This window comes from Gopherus flavomarginatus, chromosome 2, assembly GCF_025201925.1.
Source record: "Gopherus flavomarginatus isolate rGopFla2 chromosome 2, rGopFla2.mat.asm, whole genome shotgun sequence".
NCBI classification, from domain to species: Eukaryota; Metazoa; Chordata; order Testudines; family Testudinidae; genus Gopherus; species Gopherus flavomarginatus.
Window position 1 is genome coordinate 45,864,643 of NC_066618.1, and position 25,139 is coordinate 45,889,781.

General features: G+C 41.9%; 1 protein-coding gene across 10 annotated transcripts in view; it reads right to left on the bottom strand.

The window, feature by feature from the left end:
- The window catches only part of FAM237B (family with sequence similarity 237 member B), a 1,214,420-nt gene that overhangs the window by 1,163,022 nt on the left and 26,259 nt on the right, over nucleotides 1-25,139 (bottom strand). For 2 of the 10 annotated variants that reach the window (XM_050939698.1, XM_050939699.1), the window contains exons 2-3: nucleotides 8,589-8,985; nucleotides 6,750-7,390 (exon numbers count right to left, since the gene is read on the bottom strand). In XM_050939698.1, the coding sequence (XP_050795655.1) occupies nucleotides 7,362-7,390; nucleotides 8,589-8,970 (411 nt within the window). In that variant the 5' untranslated portion in view covers nucleotides 8,971-8,985 and the 3' untranslated portion in view covers nucleotides 6,750-7,361. Of the gene's footprint in view, nucleotides 1-6,749; nucleotides 7,391-8,588; nucleotides 8,986-10,062; nucleotides 11,174-12,003; nucleotides 12,095-12,280; nucleotides 14,790-25,139 lie in introns of those variants that run through there. The other 8 variants (XM_050939693.1, XM_050939700.1, XM_050939694.1 and 5 more) reach the window with 8 other exon arrangements.

Genomic DNA, 25,139 nt, shown 5'->3' on the forward strand with positions numbered 1-25,139 from the left:
CCCGAACAGTTAACTGTTTTCAGGTGGCCCTCTTACGCTGTTGTGTTAGTACAGACCAGCATACTAACAGGGAAGGCAATATAAACTTCTTTATTTTTAATACACCAGCATATCTTAGCACAAACGTGCAGTTTTCTAGTAAAACTTCATTTTAAACAACTGTTTCACAGTTTACATTTCCCAGTCTCCATTGAATTCCATGTAGTGGGTGGGTGGGACACCAAGTTATCAGCATGCAATCCGTCATTAATGGATACTCACTGCTGTCTGCAACTTGTAATATTTTTTGCATTGGTTCATAACTTGGAAATCCATCCCATTCCTATATTAATAAAAAATAAACATGGAGCCAGAAACTTACCAGGCTCTGGAGTAAGTTCTGTCTCTTCTATTTTTCTGCAGCTGGCTCTGTGGCAGACTGCGCCTGGTGTGGGGAACTCCTTCAGCTATGCACCCAGGATCTGCTGCAGCTGTTGTGGGGGCAAAGCCTCCTTGGGGACTGGTTCCAGTACCAGAGTCATTGTGCTAGCCTGATCTGGCACACGCAAGCTCCCTGCCGATCCTACACTGTGTATGTACATGTGTGTGTGTGTGTGTGTGTTTGTATGTATGTATGTATGTATATAGCTATCAACCATCTAATAACACATACATTAAATTCTCAGCCCATCTAGTACATTTCTATAAACCCTATCCGTCAACTACCTAGAGAGGAGAGGTTACCAGCACATCACTCTGGAGTCTTTACCACTCACTTTCCTCAAATACCCCTTCTTTAGGCAGGTTAGCAAGTTTTTGAGCCTTTCAGGACATTTAATCTCCTGCTCTGATCTTCTCAGTATCAGCTTTGCACTAGAGTCTGAGTTGTTCTCTTGTTCCTTGACACTTTCTCTGATGATAAATGATCAGTCAGTTGGGAAATGCCAAAGCCCACATATTCTGTCAATGTTTTGGAACTTTCTGGGATTACTCTTAGATCTTTTCAGTTATGTCAAAATGTGTCTCCTGGTCTATCTGGACTACATAAGACCTCAGATGCAGCTGTTCTTCAATGGTAACCCTTTGGCCCCAAGTACTAGAGGTATGATTCCTCAGGCTCACCCCATCTCCTGATTTAAGAGATGGGAGATCACAGGCCCTTTTGTCAAAATAATATTTCTGCTTCCATTTCTGATTTTCTTCCATTTTACATATGGTTTCATTGTTATGAGATTTCAGCAAGTAATCAGTAATTGGTAAATTCGATCTGATCCTTCTTCCCATTAAAGCTGAGCTGGAGAAAAGTCCTTCTCCAGGGATGTACTTCAGAAAACCAATAAAGCTTTATACAAATTGCCACCACTATTAAAATCTTTTTCAGACAGTTCTTTACTGACAGAATAGACTTTTCCACAGATCCTTGTGATTGAGGGTCATTTGGACTTGATGTGTTGTGATGAAAATCCTAATCTATGGCAAATTGCCTAAAATCTGCACTGCAAAATTCCAGCTTATTATCACTAAAGATTTCATCTCGAATTCCATGTCTGGAGAAGATTCCCTTCATGCTCACTATTACTGCCTTACTATTAGCATTGTGCAGTGTGCAAATTTCTGGAGACAGAGAATAATAATCTATGACTATTAAATAATCCTTTGATTGCCAGGTAAACAAGTCTGTGCCTACCTTCTCGTAAGTCCTTGTGCAACTGGATGAGGTCTCAGTGGCTCTGCCTGTTGCCATGGCTTGTATTTCAAGCATGAAAAGCAGTTTCTTACCACATTAGTAATGTCGTGATTGATCCATGGCCAATACAGCACCTCTTGTGCCCACTTATTTGCACTTCTCAATTCCCAGATGACCGTCCTGGATCTTTTGTAGCATTTCTTTTTGGAGGCACACTGGAATTACCACCTTCCTGCGCTTGAAAATCGCCCCATCTATCACAGTAAATTCATGTCTGCAGTTCCAATAGTCTTATACTTGGATGGCAGGTACTTATTTTTCAGACCACTCTTTAATGATCACTTCTTTAAGGATCCCCAATGATTCATATTTCTCTATTTCCCCTGCTATTTCCCCTGCTATTTCCCCTGCTAGTTTCCTGTTAGCTATGGGAATTGACTTTACAATCAGATCTACATAGGCTTGAATCTCTATCTCTAAAGTCTTCTCTGGGTTCGTAGTGGAAGTCACTGCTCTGGAAAGTGCATCTGCAGTGAACATGAATTTACTGGGTGTGTAGGTCACAACCAAATAGATACTTTTGCAGCTTTATCATTCTTTGAAACCTTAAGGTACAGTCGTTTAGCAGTTTGCTAAATAACACTATCAGGGGCTTGTGTCCAGTTCAACTTCCACTATCTGGCCGTAAATATACTGATTGAATCTCTGACAGGCAAACAATATTCCTAAAAGCTCCTTCTCAATCTGTGCATATATGGTTTCTTCCTCAGGGATTTTGCATGCATATGGCACTGGTTGCCAACAAGCCTCATGCTTCTGTAAAATCACTGCACCTAACCCAGACTGTGAAGCATCTGCTAAAATTTTAATAGGCCTTCCTGGTGCATAGACCTTCCACATTGGCTCTTGTATCAGTTGTTTTAAACCTTCCCCATGATTCCTCATGTTCTGCACCTCAACACCATTCATTTTTTATTCTCTAGGAGTAAAATGCTGCTTTGGTAGACTAGGTATGAATTTTCCAAGATAATTGACCAATACTCTTTTTCTCATCCCCCTCACCCACTTGTGTGCTACATATTGTCCAATCTTTTATCGTTCATTCTTTCACACACTTCACTCAATGTCTTCCATCAGGCTTCCATTTATGCTTAGAACAGCCTCTTCCAATCAACCTCACCCTCCTCTTTGTCAATGTTCTTTGGCTAGCTTGTCATGGCAATAAAGTCCCATTTGAATTGATTGTTTACACTATATTGTACGAATAATAATAAGTGCCCTGGCATTATTGAACTTATTATTGTATTTTGGACTTGTTTTTTCATATTAGCCTAGTCAATATTATATTGTTTCTTAAGATATCAGAGACCACTTTGCATTGGGAAAAATGCATCAGAGTATAAAAAAAAATTATATTGGATCCTGCAAGGTGTTGAGTCCCTTCATCTTCAGTTGAAATCAATGAGAGTTGAGGACTCTCTGCACCTTGCAGGATGGATCCGTTAAAATATGTATGGTGCATTGCAACTGTTGTTCAGTTCAAAAATAGTGCTGATATAAATTAGCATAAACGGTGACCATATGAGTGTGAATGTATTTTACACCTGTGTAAATGAACTATAGTTAAAGTCACCTTTTTTATTCACTAAAAACCCCCGAATCATTACTGCACTGTTTATATGGCCAAGTTAGAAAGCTCAGATAAACTGGCCTCTATGAGGCAAATAATTGATCCAGCTCTATATATTGGGTCTCTAAAGAAGCATACGCCATCTATAGCCATTAAGTCAAAATGAGGATTGCAGTAAAAATTCAACTTTTTTTAAAAATAAACACATTTATTTTGAAAGGTCTTGCTGATCTGATGCCTTGCAGCATCCTCAGCTATTTTTTTTAACATAAGCATCGTTCACTGGCTTTCCAAGGGTATGTCTACACAGCAAAGAAAAACCCACGGCTGGCCCCTGCCAGTTGACTCAGGCTCACAGGGCTCATGCTGCAGGGCTGTTCCATTACTGTGTAGACTTCCAGGGTTGGGCTGGAGGCTGATCTCTGGAACCCTCCTACCCGACGGGCTCCTAGACCCTGGGCTCCAGTACAAGCACACAAAGCAAATGAAACCACATGTATTACGGCAAATGGCTTGGGTTATATCTCACGCAGTTGGGAAGCCGTTCAAACTGAAGCTAATTCAAGATTGGTACACATTGGAATCCAGACTGTAGTATGGCACATTTGCAAGAGCCTGTAGTGAATCTCATCACTCACCTATTGTAAAGACCCTTTACAGATATGCCCTAAGAATCACTCCAGCCCATCCTGCAGGTTACTCAACTGGTAACCGTGTCACATGTATGCTAGTTCTTTTGAGATTTACGTCCCAGGGCTTGGGATAGATAAAAATATAACAGCCATTCTAAGAGTTTGTCATTTTCAGGTGAGTAGAAGTTGACTTCAGGCAGACTGGAGTTTTAAGACCTCACAAAAACATCTCCCCCTTTGCACCCAGTATCTGGAGTGTTATCCTCTCCCAGCGCAAGAAGGCCCACCCTGCACCCGTCCACACAACAAGGCCCTTTATATCAATATAAAGAGCTCTTTAAACTGGTTTCTGTACTCCTCTGCCTATCACAGCTCCGTTACAGAAGACGAAATGACAAAGCATTTGAAAAAATCTCTAGGCTATGAGAGACAGAGGCCACAGCAGGGACTCAACGCAGTGCTGCGTGACAAGCATAACAGAAAGCCAAAGAATCAAATGGACGCTCATGGAGGGAGGGAGGGGGTACTGAGGACTCCAGCTATCCCACCATCCTCACAGTCTCTGAAAAGCATTTGCATTCTTGGCTGGGCTCCCAATGCTTGTAGGGTCAAACACATTGTCCGAGTTGGTTCAAGGTATATCTCGTCAATTTACCCCCTTTCCCCCCCCCATGAAAGAAATGGGGAAAAAAATCATTTCTTGACTTTTTTCAATGTCACCGTATGTCTACTGCATGCTGCTGGTAGACGTGGCGCTGCAGCACTGAACAGCAGCATCCTTTTCCCTCCCCTCCAGCAGACGGTACAGTACAAAATGACTGATAGCCATCCTCATCATCCTGTGAGTGCTCCTGGCTGGCCTCGGTGAGGTCAGCCAGGGGCGCCTGGGTAAAAATAGGAATGATTCCCGGTCATTCCCGGCAGATGGTACAGAACGGCTGGTAACCGTCTTCATCATAGCAACTGGGGGCTGAGCTCCATCAGCCCCCTCCCCCCACCCCGTGTCCAAAGAAAAGATTCTGTACTGCCTGGACTATCATAGAAGCGGGAGGCTGGGCTCCTCTCCCCTGCCACCGTTTAATGTCCTGCCTGGACTATCATAGCAGCTGGAGGCTGCCTCCCCCTCATTTTATCTTACTAAAAAGTCAGTGTTTCTTATTCCTGCATTCTTTATTACTTCACCACACAAATGTGGGGACACTGCAACAGTAGCCCAGGAGGGTTGGGGGAGGAGGGAAGCAACGGGTGGAGTTGTTGCAGGGGCACCCCGTAGAATGGCATACAGCTCATCATTTCTGTGGGATCTGACATGGAGGAGCACTATGACAGCAGCAGACGGTACAGAACAACTGATAACCATCATCTCATCGCCAATTTACAATGGCATGGCAGATGGTACAATAGGGATGGTAACCATCTCTGCTATCTTGCAAAGGCAAATGAATGCTGCTGTGTAGCTCTGCAGTATCGCATCTGTCAGCAGCATCCACTACACATACGCTGACAGTGACAAAAGGCAAAATGGGCTCCATGGTTGCCATGCTATGGTGTCTGCCAGGGCAATCCAGGGAAAAAGGGTGCGAAATGATTGTCCGCCTTTGCTTTCACGGAGGAAGGAATGAGTGACGACATTTACCCAGAATCACCCGCGACACTGTTTTTGCACCATCATGCATTGGGATCTCAACCCAGAATTCCAGTGGGTGGGGGAGACTGCGGGAACTATGGGATAGCTACAGGATAGCTACCCACAGTGCAACACTCCAGAAATCAATGCTAGCCTCGGTACATGGACGCACACCACCGAATTATTGTGCTTTGTGTGGCCACGTGCACTCGACTTTATACAATCTGTTTTACAAAATCGGTTTATGTAAAATCGGAATAATCCTGTAGTGTAGACGTACCCTAAGAAGGTTGTAAATTTTAAGACAGTGATTGGGGGAAGCCTTCTGGATATTTTCCCCTTTAAGCAGGAGAATCTTGTCAAATTCCTAGCCCAGTGAAATCACACTTGTTTTGCTTCTGCCCAGTAGTATTTTGGGGGCAGTGCTGATAGAAGTCAGAGCCAGCAGCAGTGCAGAACTGCAGAAGTAAGGGTGGCAATGCCATACCATTCCACCCTTACTTCTCTGCTGGTGGTGGTGGCAGTGCTGCCTTCAGAGCTGGGCACCGGGCCAGCAGCCACCACTCTCCAACAACCCAGCTCTGAAGACAGTGCCTCTGCCAGCAGCAGCAGAGAAATAAGGGTGGCAGTACTGTACCATGCCACCCTTACTTCTGTGTAACATTTTACTTTTGCACTGGGAGAGGTGGCTACAGGGGAGCTAAGTCAAATTTTAGGATGGCTGTAGCCCCCACAAAGCCCTCCCAGTGCCACTCCTGTAAAGGGCTAGACCTTGATTTAACATTCTGCCATACGTCGCACAGCTCCAGGAGCAAACCAGAAAACAAGTGTTGACTTGGAGAACCACAGTTCATTACCAAGTTCCCCTGGCTTGGGAAGAGACCAATAGCTGGTTATTGCCCCCTCTTTGCCAGCTCTGTGCTGGTTGGTTTCTTGTAGTCAAGGCAAGACTCCATCCGTTCTCCACTCCATGCCCATCTGCCTGAGGCTGCTCTCCCACTGTGCTGCAACCTGCAATGCAAGTAGGCCACATGTGGGATATGTTGCACCCCTTTTACTCTCACCTGGGTGCATAGGGCACATGCTAATCTTAGGCAAAATATGTAACTGTCCCTTTTTTATATTATATATGTACTGAATTGTAACTAATCAGCTACACAAATGGACAAGTACGAGACAGTGACTATTATTCAGTCCTTGTTGCATAGAAAAATATTTTAATTAAACTATAACCAAGACCAAGCAGTGATCAAATACAAACTTAGAGGCTGCGTAAGACACTACATCAAGCATAATCTCTCCCTTTGGGTTGATATTGGTACTTTTTTGCAGATCTTAAAACTGAAATCCATTTCATATGCAAGATACTGTATAAAATTTGCTTGTTGCCATTGAACTCTGTTGTCTAATGTATAAAAATATATTGGGTTTCCATTGCAGTTAACATTTTAAAAAAGAATTATTTGAAAGATGAATGTCTACAAAAATATAACACTAGTTTAAACAGATAGGTTTACCTGAGAGAACACAGATATTGACTCAAAATACATAAAGCATTCACATGTGCAGTGGTGGGGAAAGGCAACCTTGGTACATTTAAAGAAAGGGGAACATGTTGGTAACACACATCTGAAGTATTTATCAATTATCATGTGCTCGTCCAGCATAAAACAAAATCTCAAAACCCATCAAAGGAACATTGCTCATAAGCAGCTACAGTACAGGCTGTGCTTTTGACAAGCAGGCTCTTTTCCTTCAGTTCGATGTCATCTTGCTGAGGTATCTTCATTTTTCTCCCATTTTGACCTAAAACTGATGTTTTGAGAAGTCTGACCCTGCAAGATTAGAAAAAAGGACTAGTTATTAGCCTAGCAATCTGTTTAGGAATGCTAGGGTTATGTGATCTCTTTTATTTTGGTCTATTCAATTTGTGTGTCATGTTCAATCTAAACCAGGGGTAGGCAACCTATGGCACGCGTGCCAAAGGGGGCACGCGAGCTGATTTTCAGTGGCACTCAAACTGCCCGGGTCCTGGCCACCGGTCTGGGGGGCTCAGCATTTTAATTTAATTTTAAATGAAACTTCTAAACATTTTGAAACTTATTTACTTTATATACAACAATAGTTTAGTTATATATTATAGACTTCTAGAAAGAGACCTTCTAAAAACGTTAAAATGTATTACTGGCACACAAAACTTTAAATTAGAGCGAACAAATGAAGACTTGGCACACCACTTCTGAAAGGTTGCCAACCCCTGATCTAAACTCTTTGCCCCTGTAAAAAAAAATCTACTGGGGGGTTATATCATTTTGGGGCAAAACTATCTCTATGGATTGGTTAATAAGCTATAGAGCCAGTCATCCAGAGGCTGCCAGTTCAAATCCTCTCAAAAGCAACAGTGACCTGTGAATTTGTTACCATTTGGTGGTTCTCAGTGGCCAGGTGTCCATGTTACAAAAATAAGCACTAATTGTATGTGTCAGTGGGAAGAATGAGACTTGAATGGACAGGGAACCTGAACCTCTCCTAGAGATGATTTCTCCAGGTCAGAGGTGAAGCATAATTGCTATGAAGATTTCACAGTTGCTATTTCTTTTACATCTATTCTGTGAATAAACAGAAGAATTCAGTCTCCAACCTTGTTAGTTTGGCATGATGAGCTTTTATGAGCACTACATTCACACGGACACTTTTAAGAAAAACCTTGGTAAAAATATAATAGCTTAGGAAAGTAATTATGGCCCAATTTGCCATGAATAGAGCACATAGTAGGTTTATCTGGGCATATATGATCTAGCACAATCTGAACAACACACAAAATTCTTCAAAATTTGATGCACTATAAATGTAAAAGGAGAGAAGGATGTAAATTATTATTAAAATGGCTTTGCAAAGGATTTGATGAAAGATGGGCAGAAAACTAGAAATGATTGTGTTGAGTTGTCTGAAAAATAGACAGTTGAAGGATGGAACAATATTATGGCTTTAATGGCTTGTATTTAGTTAGTTAGCATTGTACATTAGAGTTACCTTGTGAAGTTCTCTGTGGGTATGTGGAAAAATAGTTGGGAGATAGTAACTGTCTTCTGCCCATTCCATGGGACCTTGAAAGCACACAGTCTACATACATATCCCAGAAGTTCTGGGCTAAGTCATTGAAAAGTTCATTATGCTTGGCCTTTGGTGATTCTTTTAGGAACATCATGAAATCCCAGAGAGCAATGATAGCATCTGCTACCTTGAGTTTCTTCATTTCCACCAGCCTATGAGAGGAGATCTCCCAGCAGTGATGGTCAATCTCACCTAGGCTTCCAGGAGGTTCTTTCTGATATCCTGGATTGGCATAAACCAAATTCACTATCAATATACAGCCCAACTGAAGGTACCACCTTCTTCTACACACAGAGTCCATGCTTCACACTGGTACCTAAAAAAAAGAACATAAAACAAGAGTAACTTTGCCCTTCTCTAATCCTTTCTCACATAACTTTAAAAGATATCCCTAAGATGATTTATGAATTGTGGTCATGCATAACACTTAACATTTATAGCGCACTTTTCACTTCCAAAGCACTAATGTAAACGTTATCCAATACAATATGCTTTACACTATGCTTGCAAAGCAGCTACGTATTATTAACTCCATTGCACAGATGGAACAATTAAGATAAAAAAGTTCAATGACTTGCCAATAGTCACAGACTATGTTGGCCTCAGAGCTGGTCTTAGAATTCAGGAGCCTGTGTTTAGACCACCCTGCCTCTCTGCTAGTTGTTCAATTATTAGTAGAGATTTAAAGAATTATAACACTCATATTTAAAATTATTGCAATCAAGTATCAGGATTATAAACTATCTGCACTGCTGGCAGTTCTGCCAGTCACTAACCATTCCAATTCAGACTGGCAGAACAGGGCAAAGAGTAGACTATTGCACACAGAATGAGGCTTTCCAGCCATAACAGAGGGAAGAGTAAGTCCAAAGCTGTTGTCTTTCAGTATTGAATTGAAATTAAGCAAATACTTGTTACAGCTTTTCTAACATGTATGCATAAAATATTAGATATCTAGAGAGAGCAGAATGGGAGAGGCAAAGAGTAGCAACCCCACCAGTCATAATGGGAAGCCAAACACTACAGCCATTGTGAGCTGATCTACACTGGGAAAATTCTGACCTGAAATTTTCCACTAGTGCAGCTCGATCTGCTCAGAATAACTACTCATGCTAAACCATCTGTTCCACCTTGTTATTTAGCTGTGACGTTGAGTACTTTTCCCAGACTTGCAGAAGAGCTCTGTGTAGCTCAAAAGCTTGTCTCTCTCATCAACAGAAGTTGGTCCAATAAAAGATATTACCTCCTTACCTTGTCTTTCAGAACAGGGTTAGATAGCACAATGCTTAAAACACCTGAGCCCTCTCTGCCCTATAGCTTCCACTATTGTTACCATTGACTGAGCTACACTGATGGAAATTTACAGGTCTGAAGTTTCTCACTGAAGACATACCTAAGAAAGCAGCTGAGACGAAAGCTGGGAGATGAAAGAGCTGGAGCCAGGATGTGCCTTGTGAATAGGAAGAACACTGTTGATTTGTTTCAGTACATAATCTCTTTGTTTCTGTGTCTTTTTAATTATTATTCAAATCCAAATGAAGCACACTTTAAAAGGAAATCTGTTCCACTGTGATGCAACTTGTATTTTAATTCAACAATTATTCTCCTCAGCGTCCACATATTCCCAGTGTTTGAATACAGGTGGAATAAAATGATTTGCAGAGACCAAGTTAATTATGGCTTATCGACCTAATCCAAATCTCATTGAAGTCAATGAGAGCCTTTCCATTTTATTGACAGGATAGGTCATCTCTCCCCCAAGGTTTAGAGCCATCTTCTTTATTTGAACCCAACAGTCACAGGTCTCAGAACCTTAACACTAAGTATAGGAAAACACCAATACACAATGAAGTGTATTAAATTGCTATTGTTGTTTCAGGGATATACAAACTGTTAACTGTCCAGCCACTTGGGGAACGATTAGCATTCAGTCAAGAGAACCTTATTATTCCTCTGCTGACTGCCAGAAGAGGTCACTCTCTCAAATTCTGCTAGCCTACTCCACAATACAGGCAGATCTGCAGGTGGGAGTTAAGATTGAGCTGTTCATGATGTCTCTGCAGAGTAAACTTACAGTATCATGATTTGGATGACCCAGTAATTACACATGTCCATATGAGCAGTGTCTTGGAAGAGCCCTTCATCGTAGTTCTCAAACAACAGTCAGGAGAAAGCAGATCTATTTTCTATTTCCAGCACTATCACAGACTTGCTATGTGACCTTGGGTAAGTCACAGCCTAGCTGAGCCTCTTTTTTACTATCTCTATATAATATGGGTATGATAATATGAAGCTACTTTACAGCATTGTGAGAAGAATTAATGTTTTTAAAGCACTTTGCGAGCCTTGCAGAAAGGCACTGCATGCTCAGTATTGTGATTATATCCAGTGATGAGATTGATTGTTTTAGGGCCAGAAGGTAACACCAGCTTCTCCTCTTGATTTCCAAGTCCCAGGCACCAGCTAGTTAACACTTGGAATGCAGCAGCCCAGGATGGCTTCAGCTGTGGCACCAAAAAGAAAAGTTTAAAAAGAAGGAAAAGACTGTGAGAACTATCTCAAACCCAGCAGCAGCAATGGGACTAAACATCCTTTAGACACTTCAGTCCCAAAACCACTATCCAACTTTTAGTTTTGAGGCAGGGATCATCTACGCTGTCCCTGTTCTGTGCTCACTGTCCTTTAGCTGGTTGTACGTTTTTCTTAGCCCCTCCTCTCAATGGGCTGGGGGGGGAGTACAGATACGTAAACGAGACTGAGAGAAAAGACAGATGATAGTAAAGGTTTGAAAACATTTGCCCTCATTTGGTATTTCACCTAAATTCCACCCTGCAGATTTATCTGCCACAGCATTTATAACCACACTTTTCACTGCAGTCAGATAGTCCCGTACCAATTCTCAAAGTAAAAACAGCAAAGAAGTATGTGAGCTACCAACTTTCAGAGGTGTCAGGCAAATACAAAATAGTGATTTGAGCCAAAGAAAGTTTTACACTGGGTCCCAGGAATTTGTTGTATCTCCCAACTGGGTTTCCTTCCAACCAGAATAATTTTGTGAGCCAATAATAATAACAGTAACACAACATTTTTCAAAGTGCTGGTAACCAGTCTCTCATCACCCTCACTGCATAGGCTAGATAACCACTAATATATTGAATCTAATTCTGTTCTAAACCTTTCCTTTTTATCTATGGTTAAAGGTCAGTTGGTTATACCTTCTTCTGCAGAGTAACTTTTTGTAAGCATGTGTTCAAGTTTCTCTGAATGTTTGTTCTTGCCTATGTTACTAGAAAGTATTCAGTAAAACAGGGATGAAATTATTTATCTTCCTTACTTTCATTTCACCGGTGCAGTAAGGAAATGTAAGTGCCTTGGTTATGAAGCAGTAAAACAGCAGCTCTGAAGTCACCACCAATTTTTATCAGCTGCCAAAAGCAGAAAACAAAAATTACAAAAGTCAGTTGCCATCTGAACCCCTGAACCAGGAGCAAACCCCAGAACAGCTCTCAACTGGGACTTGACAGGTCATGAGCTAACGACTGTCACTATTCAGCACAGGACAAATTAGTTTCACAAAGGAAATAATTTAAGTAACAATGTGAAATACTTACAGTGATACTGTGGTGAGAGCAAATACTCTATCCCGTGAAACACTAGGGATCAGCCACTTGTCGAAAAGGAAATAAAGTCCTGAACTGGCTGCTGGAGTCCAGTAGACTGAAGAGGCTGCTGCTCTAGGGAAATTGGAATTGCACTGCACAGAGCCTAGGAAGACACTGACACTGGCACAGCAGCAACAGCAGAAGCATTAACTCCAGCCAGTGGAAAAGGGGAGGAGAGGGGGCTATTGATCTGAAAGTCCCACCCCTATCTACATCACCTTCTCTGAGTCAATCTCGCCCAAGTCCCTGTCCCCTTGTCCCATTCCGAATGTGTGTATAAGGTGGAGGTGGAGATGGACAGAGGTACAAACTAAAAATGTAAGAAGTCCCCTCTCTCCAAATCATTAATGTGCATGAAGGCTCCCCCCCCTCGCAACACAAATTTCAACCTGCCAAGGTAGTTTCAGTACTGCTGTCCCCCAGTCCCCTAGATAGATTCTGTCCTGTACTGTGTTTCCAGTGTGAGGACAAGACATTTTGAAATGTCACACTTCCCTGTTATCTGAGATCATCAGAAAAGTTACTGCTTTCCCTACTCATCCTCCAGGTTAGGGTGTTAACTTCTTATCCTACGCGTAATTTAGCCCCAATCGTATAAATCTAAGTTTTCATGGAAACACACCTCTTTAATGCACCCATGACTATCCTGTATGCGCGCGCACACCCCCACCCACACCCCCACACCAAGGAGAGACTTCAAATGTATGGAAAATGGGCTTTCCACCTGGGACATAGATGCTATATCAGGGAGATTCCCTGATTTAGGGCTAATTTTACAGCACTTTTTAATGTCTCTAGTGTCTCCTTCTGGTAATTTAAATTATTTTCTGTGTATCATTAAGGGATATTTACAACCTCATTTTCACTGGTACTTTACCACAACCCTGAATCCACTCCAGAAAATTGGAGGAGAAACCTGTCTGTGGGCACAGAACAAATGCACAAGTTTATACTGCACATATAGCAGGGGTAAGCAAACCATCTACCGCAGTTTTTAATTAATTCTTTTTGCTGTTGTTTTTGTTTCTTTACTAGTAGTACCTTTTTGCCCAAAGAAAAGTTGGTTGATTTATTTTATAATAACTAATAAACATTTTTCACATTAAATATTTTGTAGGGTGGTGAGGATTTGCTGCAGTGGTTGTTTTAGTGTCTTCTATATTGCCTTCTGTTGCTATGCCCACTACGGAATAGTCAGAGTAGAGAATAGGTTTGACTCACATGTGCATTTGAAAACATTCCATATCCTTAGCGGGAAGAGAGACTTCTGAAGCTTAAACTTTGTATTGGATCTTCTGACATGAGTCAAGGCTCTTAGCTCATACGACTACTGCAGCATGCATAACACAGGCCACGTAGTGTTCATAAAGACGTTATAGTCATGGTCATAAAAGCAGAGGAGGCTAGGGCAGGAAATCAGCTTCTGCATCACTCAAAACAGGCAGTGTCACTGCACAGCCAATGAAGTGGACGACACACATAGTAATCTTTGAGGGAGGCAAATGCTTTTCCCAACCCCCATTGCAGCATACTTAAAACTTTGAGCACTTCAATGCCACTTGTGATGGGAAGGATTCTACTGGATTATTTTGGTTTAGTTCTGTCTGCTATCCCAACAGATAACCTTATTAAACGAGATACGGATTCTATTGCAAGCTTTGTTGTGGCCTTCCTGTGTGACTGTGCAAGTCACATAAAAATGCCCTAGTCTCCACATTAGTAATGTGACGGTAATATTATCTTAACTCACAGGAGGGTTGTGAGGTTCAACTCATTAATGTCTGTAAAGTGCTTTGAGCTTCTTAGATGGAAGACACATTGTTAGTGCAAAGCATTGTTGTTTCAGGTGTCCCTACGTCCATTCCTGCAGTCACATACTTTTCACAAGCTTGTGACCCTCTGCCTCCCCACAATGCTTAACATTGCTGAGGCATTTTTAGTCTGCAAGTATTACATTTTGTTTGTGCACTTACAGATGGAGCAGTAGGACAAGAGCACTGGCTATTTATTCTTGGACAGAGCCAGGCAGAATGAGCTGGACAACTGGGAGAACAGTCAATAGAACCCCGAGCAGAGAAGCCTCAGCTGCAGGAGTTGGCAGAGGAGTTGAACGTGCTGTTCTTCCACACCTTTGGAACACCTTAAGAAGACGGGGTTGAGGACACTTGCAGCGGCAGGTGTGATAAAGACAGGGCAGAGAGAAGAGAGAGGAGCTACGAAAAGGACAAAATGAGCATGTAGAGAAGGAGGACAGAAGAATGGTGGAGGAGAGAAGGGGGAAGTCATAACTGAGTCAATTTGTATAATAGGTAGAGCACCTGGAGTTTTTATGCAGCACAATATAATAGCTCAGTGGTTTGAGCATTGGCCTGCTAAAGCCAGGGTTGTGAATTCAATCTTTAAGGAGACCATCTGGGGCAAAAAAAAATAGTTGGGGATTGGTCCTGCTTTGAGCAGGGGATTAGCCTACATGATCTCTTGAGCTTCTATGATGTGATAGTAAAAGCTTCTTTCCCTCTGGGCTACGTGCTGCACTGAGTGAGGACCAAATCTCAGTGCAACTGAAGTCAATAGAAAACCCTCAGTATGCTGGCTTTCTGGAGTTCCATGTTCAAATCCTGTCTTTGGTCACTGGTGAAAATGAATTTGGTGATGGCTTTTTCCAATTGCGTACATCTTTTAAAACAGCTCCACCACAGACAGTTTCTCAAGAGAGCTCCCAAAGTATTACTGCATGTGCATTGTCTGAGCTCTCTGAGGAAATTAATACTTCAAGCCAAAGTATTAGACTGTCACTTTCATAGGCACTAAGTTCTCCCACATGTTTTTAATAGTAAAACAACCAATAACAGCTTCCTCTTTTAAGTCCAATTATTGTAAAGCACTTTCCACCACAGGTAGTATTCAGATATATTAACTATCCAGAACAAAGGTATTCAGAGATGAGCAAATTATTAAACAAGCTGTTCTAGGGAATCTAGTGAAGGTAGTTGTTCAAGGCTCTGAATTGGCAAGGTCCATGCTGCCTCACAGCCACTGCCCTGCGCTTGAGAAAAATGCCAGAGAATTTTAAATGATTACTAGTGAAGGTATTACTATTATGTGTCATCTGAAAGAGAGCTCCTCCAGCACAGTTGCCTCCAACACCATGCTGGCACACTGGCTCAGTAAAGAATTAGAAAAAAGGTCCATGGCCGCCTACTGGAACACTAACACCTCTGCTTGCAGCATCTGCTTTTCTTTGAAGTCTTTCTTCCAGGTACTCTGCCAATCGAACTCTGCATAGTTTGTGAGATCTGGCAAAATCACTGCATAAGATTCTATTGGTGCAAGAAAACATGCCATGCTCAATCTTGGATGATGTCAGGTACATCTAACTTTCTAATTTATATCTGTGCTCTTCTTTAATCTGAGTCTCTGACACAGCTGTCACCCAATAGATTAAGACCGTAATTCGACTTCTTCAATTTTTACAGATGCTACTTTATATAGGTGTGATGTCGTACTCCATATGTTTTATGGAAATATCCTTATGATTGTAAATATGATGTATGGAATATCATACATATCAATTGGAATATGCATTATGCAAAAGATATCATTGTAAGGTATCATTTCAAATTTTATAATCTACTGAGTGGGTTCATCCTATTTGTATGCATGTATCATTCTTGTATCTGAAGCTAGAAATATAAAATATAACTCTGAGGTCCTATTGTAATTATGCAAAGTTTGGGCCATTAATGGCGGCTTAGAATCTTGATGGCTCCCATTAACTAGGACAATTGGTTGTAAATGGTTTATTTACCTGCAAACCTTCCTGTGTATTTGTAGGCCAGCCCAGGAAGAATGGAGGCTGGGGTCCCACAAGACTTGTGACCATGTCACATGATAGTGCACTCCATCTTAAATCTGGTACTTTTCCATTTAAAAGGAGGGGTGTGGACCCAGAGAGACAAAAGATTCCTGCCTGGTGCCAAAGCTATAAAAGGGGGTGGAACAGAACAAAGTAGGTTGCCACGGCCACACTAAGCACATTAATTCGGTGGTGTGCGTCCATGTACTGAGGCTAGCATCGATTTCCAGAGTGTTGCACTGTGGGTAGCTATCCCGTAGCTATCCCATAGTTCCCGCAGTCTTCCCTGCCCATTGGAATTCTGGGTTGAGATCCTAATGCAAAAACAGTGTCTGGGTAAATGTCGTCACTCAATCCTTCCTCCGTGAAAGCAACAGCAGACAATCATTTCGCGCCCTTTTTCCCTGGATTGCCCTGGCAGATGCCATAGCATGGCAACCATGGAGCCCGTTTTGCCTTTTGTCACTGTCACCATATGTGTACTGGATGCTGTTGACAGACTCGGTACTGCAGTGCTACACAGCAGCATTCATTTGCCTTTGCAAGGTAGCAGAGATGGTTACCATCCGTATTGCACTGGATGCCATGCCATTGTAAATTGGTGATGAGATGATGGTTATCAGTTGTTCTGTACCATTTGCTGCTGTCATGGGTGTTCCTGGCTGGCCTTGCTGAGGTTGGCCGGAGGCGCATGGACAAAAATGGGAATGACTCCCCTTCTTTATGTTATGTCATTCCCTTCTTTATGTTTTGTCTAAAAATAGAGTCAGTCCTGCCTAGAATATGGGGCAAGTGTACTAGAGAACCAGAGAACACAGCCGCTCCATGTCAGAGCCCCAGAGAGCCCACAGAAATGATGAGCTGCATGCCATTCACGGGGGGTGCCCCTGCAACAACCCCACCCGTTGCTTCCCTCCTCCCCCAACCCTCCTGGGCTACCGTGACAGTGTCCCCCCATTTGTGTGATGAAGTAATAAAGAATGCAGGAATAAGAAACACTGACATTTTAGTGAGATAAAATGAGTGGGAGAAAGCCTCCAGCTGCTATGATAGTCCAGGCAGGACATTAAAGCGGGGGGGAGGAGCCCAGCCACCCGCTGCTATGATAGTTCAGGTATCTTTTCTTTAGACATGAAAGGGGGGGGAGGGCTGATGGAGCTCTGCCCCCAGTTGCTATGATGAGGACGGTTACCAGCCATTCTGTACCATCTGCTGGGAATGACCGGGAGTCATTCCCATTTTTACCCAGGCGCCCCCGGCTGACTTCACTGAGGCCAGCCAGGAACACTCACAGGCTGATGATGACGATAGATAGCAATCATATTGTACCGTCTGCCACCGAGAAGGGGATGCTGGTGTTCAGCGCTGCAGCACCCCGTCTACCAGCAGCATGCAGTAGACCAGGCCTGCACAACATATGGCCCGCGGGCCGCATGCGGCCCACGGAGGCTCACTGTGCGGCCCGCAATGGGGAATCAAAGGGCTCTGGGCTGCTGGCAGCCGCGGGGAGCCCTGAGCCCTTTAAATCTCATCCGCAGCAGGGATTCAAAAGACTCTGAGCTGCCTGCAGCGGTGGGGAGCCCAGAGCTCTTTAAATCTCAGCCGCGGCCGGGATTCAAAGGGCTCTGGGCTGCCCGCAGAGATTCCCGGCCGCAGCTGAGATTTAAAGGTCTCAGGGCTCCCCGGTGGCTGCAGGCAGCCCAGAGCCCTTTGAATCCCGGCCTCGCTCCAGCAGACGGGCTAGGGCTGGGATTTAAAGGGCTCGGGCTCCCCTCCGCGGCAGGAGCTCTGGTCCCTTTAAATCCCTGCCCAGTCCCGCAAAGCTCTGGTTTCCCCCAGTCGCCGGAGCCCCGGGCCCTTTAATTTGCCCCTGAAAGCTCCCAGCCACCTCTTCAGCTGGGAGTCCCTGATTGATTTAAAATCAAGTATCACCTCCCCATCCCCAACCTTCCTTTTTGGCCCACAGCTGTTTTGGTGGGGCGGCGCTGGAGAAGGAGGGTTTGTTTCTGCAGGGGCGGGTTCTGGGACGGGGTGTTTCCGTGGGCCGGGAGGTCCTTGGGGGTGGTGTTTCCGTGGGGCTGGGGGGTTTCGGCCCTCAGCTGTTTTTCTTTGGAGTAATGTGGCCCTCGCTGCTTTACGAGTTGTGCGGGCCTGCAATAGACACAGAGTGACATTGAAAAAGGGGAGAAATGTTTTTTTTCCCTTTTCTTTCGGGGGGGGGAAGGGTGTAAATTGATGACATATACCTTGAAACACCCGGGAAAATGGTTTTGACCCTTCAGGCATTGGGAGCTCAGCCAAGAATGCAAATGCTTTTCGGAGACTGCGGGGACGGTGGGATAGCTGGAGTCCTCAGTACCTGCTCCCTCCCTCCATGAGCGTCCATTTGATTCTTTGGCTTTCTGTTACGCTTGTCACACAGCACTGTGCTGTGGCCTCTGTCTATCATAGCTTGCAGATTTTTTCAAATGCTTTGTCATTTCGTCTTCTGTAACGGAGCTCAGATAGAACAGATTTGTCTCTCCATACAGCGATCAGATCCAGTATCTCCCATACAGTCCATGCTGGAGCTCTTTTTGGATTTGGGACTGCATCGCTAACCCGTGCTGATCAGAGCTCCATGCTGGGCAAACAGGAAATGAAATTCAAAAGTTCGTGGGGCTTTTCCTGTCTACCTAGCCAGTGCATCCTAGTTCAGATTGCTTTCCAGAGCGGTCACAATGGTGCACTGTGGGATACCGCCCAGAGGCCAATACCGTCGATTTGCGGCCACACTAACCCTAATCTGACATGGCAATACCGATTTCAGCGCTACTCCTGTCGTTGGGGAGGAGTTCTGAAATCGGTTTAAAGAGCCCTTTATATTGATATAAATGGCCTCGTTGTGTGGACGGGTGCAGGGTTAAATCGGTTTAATGCTGCTAAATTCGGTTTAAACGCGTAGTGTAGACCAGGCCTGAAAGAAGCTTATTGGAACATCTCTGAGGGTGAGATTTTACATGTAAACGGTTTCTTAATGTATTAGGTTTAGCCTTGCGTGTTTTTGCTTTATTTTGCTTGGTGACTTATTTTGTTCTGTCTGCTATTACTTGAAACCACTTAAATCCTACTTTTTATACTTCATAAAATCACTTTTGTTCATTAATTAACCCAGAGTAAGTGATTAATACCTGGGGGAGACAACTGCTGTGCATATCTCTCTATCAGTGTTACATAGGGTGGACAATTTATGAGTTTAACCTGTATAAGCTTTATACAGAGTAAAACGGATTTATTTGAGGTTTTGATCCCATTGGGACTGGATGTCTGGGTGTGGGAGATAGGAAACCCGCTGAGTAGTTTTTGGTTAAAATCTGCAGCTTTGGGGGCATGGACCAGACCTGGGGCTGTGTTGTAGCAGGCTAGTGTGTCTGACAAGGCAGGGTTCTGGAGTCCCAAACTTTGGCAGGGAAAACAGGCTCAGAGGTAATCTCAGGACATCAGGTGACAGTTCCAAGGGGGTCTCTATTAACGAACCCATCACAATAGGCTTTTAGACATTAATAATAATTTATAGAGCACCATAGCATACACAGCACTGATAGGTATAAAGTGAGCTGGATAATGAAGAGTCTCTGTGCCAGAGAACTTTCTGTCTCTAAAGTCATGTTCTGAAAAAGAATATAATACAAGTATATAGTAAGACTTGTTCTTAGACTTTCAGAATATGCACTGGTGAAATATGACAGGAGCCGTAGTCTGTTTTTATGTGAAAATGTGATCAAACTGCTGTCATCAAAACAAGGTATATAATATTAGACACACAAATCCAAATGTGCTTTGAAACTGATGATACTCAAAACAACTCTAGCTGTCTACTGATGGCCTTTAAAGCATTAGCAGAGGGACAATTATTTCCTTTGCCTCTAAAAGGTAAAAAGAACGTAATTGGGCCAAAATAGATATATGAAGAAAAACAGCCAGAGGATGGGTATACAGTGACTTGATGTGAACCTATCACTGAGCTTTTTGAAGAATCAGTGAGCTTTTTGAAGAATTAAAAGAAGCAAAATCCACATGAGATACAATTACCTCTTGAAAGCCTGAAACAGTTTTAATAGCCAAAGATCTTAGCATATTAGACAGATTGTCAAAGCCACCTACTAGTCATAATGATAAAACTCAAAACTATCTCCTCCATAATACCAAGTAAAATGAAAGAGGAATCGACTGTATATAAAAGTAATCACTAATGATGATCTTAAATGTTCTTTCTAAATTTAAGATTAAATAGTATCTTTCAGGCTATATGTGGGCCTTGCTTGAAAATATCCGCAGATCTCTGTGTTTCTAGAACCATTCATTCTGTTTTAATTTTTTATTATAAAATTGTGCCACCTCTGTGGAGTCGGTTTCCATATCAGCACTTCTGCCATATGTGGTCTATGTTTAACCTACACATATTGGCCATACCAAGATAGATTTCTTTAAGAATTTTTTTGCCTACCATATACTTTTAATCTGCCTTTCTAATCCAGATTGGGTTTCCTAGTCATAGATAGAGATAACAGATATGCATATGGAGCCTATATAGTGCTATCCACTGGCAATTTTATTTTTGAATCAGAAATTATCTTTTAATTTTACCCCATACTATTTTTTTTGTTGTTACAACTGGATTACCAAATTGAGGGGGGGAAACCCAAGTTATGTTTGTTTATAGTACCAAATCCATTGGTACTATTTTGATCATTTTGATTATTCTTGCTCAAACTTCTTTACATGAATATTTCCATATGTATATAAAATGGTGCCACTCAATCACACAGCATCTAAGTAGGCACTGAGGGCCAGATTTTCAAGGGTATTTAGGCATCTGTAAATGCAGAGCCTTGTAGTACTCTCAAAAGCACTTAAACAGCTTAGGTGCTTAACTCCCATTGATTGCAATAGAAGTTAAGTGCCTGTTTCACATAGGTGCTTTCATAAATCCCACTAGGTGCCCATCTCATCTTCAGGTGCCTAAATACCTTTGAAAAACTGATTTAATGGGCCCAATCCAATAGCCATTGAAGTTAACACAAAGGCTTCCATTTACTTCAATGAGCGTTGACGTAGGCCCTAAATCAATTTTTCATTATACATTTAATACATTCATTAATTTTATTACCTACTCTCAACTTTTCTCTTGCCATATGATTTCTTAGCATAGTATTATATGCTCTTTTTAACCCTAAAATCAGACCTTTCCAGAACAGCATCTATGGAAATTAGAATGCTAGGGAATGGGTTTTTCTTATGTAAGCTAACCCTCCCATAGAGAAGCGTAGGCTTTTGCTATTTCTAAGACCCTGTTTCCCCAATATCCTATCCAATTCCCTTAGGAAATTATTTATGTAAATATTATTTGATAAGATAATGACCCCCTCAAAAATATTTTAATTATTTTTTATATTAGAGGCATTTGCCTCTTGTGACAGGAGACTACCCAGTCTTTCCTCCACCATTGGTCAAGTGCCATGTTTCTTGCTCCATTATAGTCTGTTTCCATAACAGTGACATTTTTCTCACTAGTTTTCTTACATGTCATCTGTTGTCCTCTTTTCTGTCTTCCACCAAGTGGTATCCTGTCAAGTGCTTGTCTAGAAATACAGCTTCTTGATATCTGTACGAAATGGCCAAACCAGTTCAACCTTTTTTTTTAATCATTGTTTCTACAGTCCAGTGGCAAGTCCTCTGTAACACCTCAGCGTCGGTTACTTTATCCTGCCAGCAGACACCAAGTTATTCTTCTTCGCTGATGGAATGCATTACATTTCCTGTTGGGGGGATTATAGCATTTGCCAACGGTTTTGATTGTTTGATTGTTTATTTGGGGGGGTCTTGATTCGTTGGGTCTGAATGGAGTCTTCCGCATTCAGTCCATCACATTTTGCATACTCCAAGAACACTAATATTGAGCAGTCATTTCTCTAACTACTTGACTCAGTTTACCAGAGACCCACATGGTTCATCGTGCTCCAGCAGCACGCAACCCTAGTTTTACTTTTAGCTGTTAGGAGCTCTTGTTACAGGCAAGAAATTCCCTCATAGGTTTGGTGCACCCTCTTCATACCTCCATGTGAACCCGTTGTCGACTCGACTCCAAGAGCCTAACTGACATAGAGGCTGGCTAATTGACATAGCCTGTTTTATCAGGGTTGTTTTTGTAACTGACTTTTTTTACAGGGACAGGACTGACTCACAACCATGGATCCATGGCTGCTCATTCAATATATTCAGAATGATTCATATTGTGTATGGGGTTCCTTCATCCACCATCCACGGGACACACCTGGTAGCTTAGGATGTCCCCACAATAAGAAAGGATTTGAAAGGTTAATTTTGAACCCTAACTCTCCTTCACACTATTACCTGCATTTGACAGTCAAGCCCTAAGAATTTATGAACTATGGCAAATTGCCCCCTGAAAACTAAGGCCCCTTCGTGCAATGGGCTGCACTCCAGTGGACCCCACCTTTAACTTAAGTGGAGCTCTGTGCATGCACAGGGGATCTGCCTGTGTGGAGTTCAGTTCAGGATTGGGACTTAATAATTGCATAGCATCTATGGAAGGACAGAATTCTATAGCATTCTAGCCAAGGATCTCAAAGCTTGCATCAAATAATTTAACGAAGACTAATGAAGTAAGACTATCACATCTCTAAGGTAGTATTATCAACCCAATTTTTATTCCAGTGTTTTAGGGAGCATTTAAGAGTGAACTCCTTTTGGGAACTAGGTAGATGATGTCTCCTCCTCCCACATGGACTCTCAAATACCATCCCGTCTGGAGCCAAGACAGGAACTGGATGTTCCACACTGCTCTGTTTATGGAGTTTTCCCTGACATTAGGGAACATATTCCGCCAGAGATTCTTTCAGCAAGGATGCTTAAAACAGTTTTAACTTGATAGTATTCTGCTCTCCCATCATGATATTTCTATTCTGTAGCTCAGCCAGGAAGGGGCCTAAATGGACTACTCACATGAGTATGGTTTTCCGGACTGGGCCGAAAGAAAGGAAATAATAGCACTTATACGTGACTATAAGACCGTTTTGTAACTGATCAGAATTAAGGCAAAATAAAACATTTCTCTCTCAACTTCTTCCTATATCAGGCCAGGTCCACACTACAGCGTTAAATCGATTTAAACAGCGTTAAATCGATTTAACGCTGTACCCGTCCACACTACAAGGCACTTAAAATCGATTTTAAGGGATCTTAAAATCGATTTCTGTACTCCAGCTAAACGAAAGGAGTAACCCTAAAATCGATATTACTAAATCGATTTAGGGTTAGTGTGGACGGAAATCAAAGTTATTGGTCCCATTCCTTTACTGAGCTACCCAGAGTGCACCACTCCGGAAATCGATGGTAGCCTGGGACCATGGACGCACACCACCGAAGTAATGTGCCCTAGTGTGGACACGTGAAATCAATTTTATAAAATCTGTTTTATAAAATCGATTTTATTAATTTCGATTTTACTCTGTAGTGTGGACGTGGCCTCAATAACGTTCTACTGCATTAAATTTGAACGGTTCCACTGATTTTTTTAAATTGCCATATTAGTTGAAGTTGCTCCATCTAGTGGAGCGTTATCATATTGCAATGCACATGCAGGCCATTGGTTAAATCTATTTTTCTGTCAAATAAATATATTTTTTTAAATGATCAATTTACATAAGCAGCATTTTAATGCAATGCATCAATGTTTTAAACTTTAGAAGCCCAAATGTTTTTGAATTAACTATTTTTGTCAAATTCAAAACATAATCTATGCCAATTTCACCGCTTTGTACTGATGTGTTCCGGAAACTTTCAGAAAAGCAAGAGAAAAATAGAAAGTTGTGTTATTTGGACCATTCCATTTTTGTTCTAAAAGTAAATCTCTGGTGTTAATTAAATAAGAAGCATTTCTTAACTTAAATAATGAACATCAGTGATGGTTCTTGTCCATAATAAAAAAAAAATTGACTTGCGTATACAAACAATTACAGACAACCTGTATTGAAAGGGATTTAATACCCAGGTGTAAAGCAATTTAATACCTTGTTCTCATTAAAGTGATGATATAATTGTTGTCCATGTCATGAAAGAATAGAAATAGGTAATAATTAGGATTTGATGTAGCAATTTTCCAGTTAACATGGACAGTGATGTGTGAGCACTTGAAAATGTAAGTAGAGTAGAAATAACAGTAATGGAAAAGTTCTGTAGTAGAAACTACAGAATATTAATCAATTAAATATAAATCAGTTTGAATTATTGTAAAGCTCTAATAGCCATATGCATGATTCAACAACTGAATTCTGTTGTATGATTACACATCTTGCTATTTTAAATCTGTTACGTAAGTGGGACTCACTGCAGATAAAGAATTGAATCAATGGAATAGCAATAAACAGTGCGTCACTGATTAGCAGTCTGTGACATCAAGGAAAAAATGGTGGTGTTCTACAATCAGTCTTGACACTTAGTATGCCCACTGTCACACCCACTGTATAACTCAACACCCAAATTAAATTAAAAGAAGACAACAACAGCATCAGTAAGTTGCTCGCGAAATTGGCCGGGTTTTTTAGAGTAATGATATAAATATTTTAAAAAGCAATGCAGTTGGTAAAGAAACCACCTAAACACCTTTGATACTTTGAGGTGCATACCAGCAATCTTAGCATCTCTCTTTTATTTTTCTTCTGTATTATAAAGACTTTGGCAGTGAAGACACCTAAACAATGGCTCATTTCAAAGGCAATGATGTAATAAATCATCTAATTCTTGTTCTTCTTCTGAACTTGCTCAGTGTTGGAGCAGAACTAGTGCTAGGATCAGTGGTGTTGATTCTAATGAGTACCATCAACACTCACTGACTTAAGCTGCATTGAAGGTTCTCATTTTCCTGTGTTTCCCTTCTTTCATCTTCAGTGA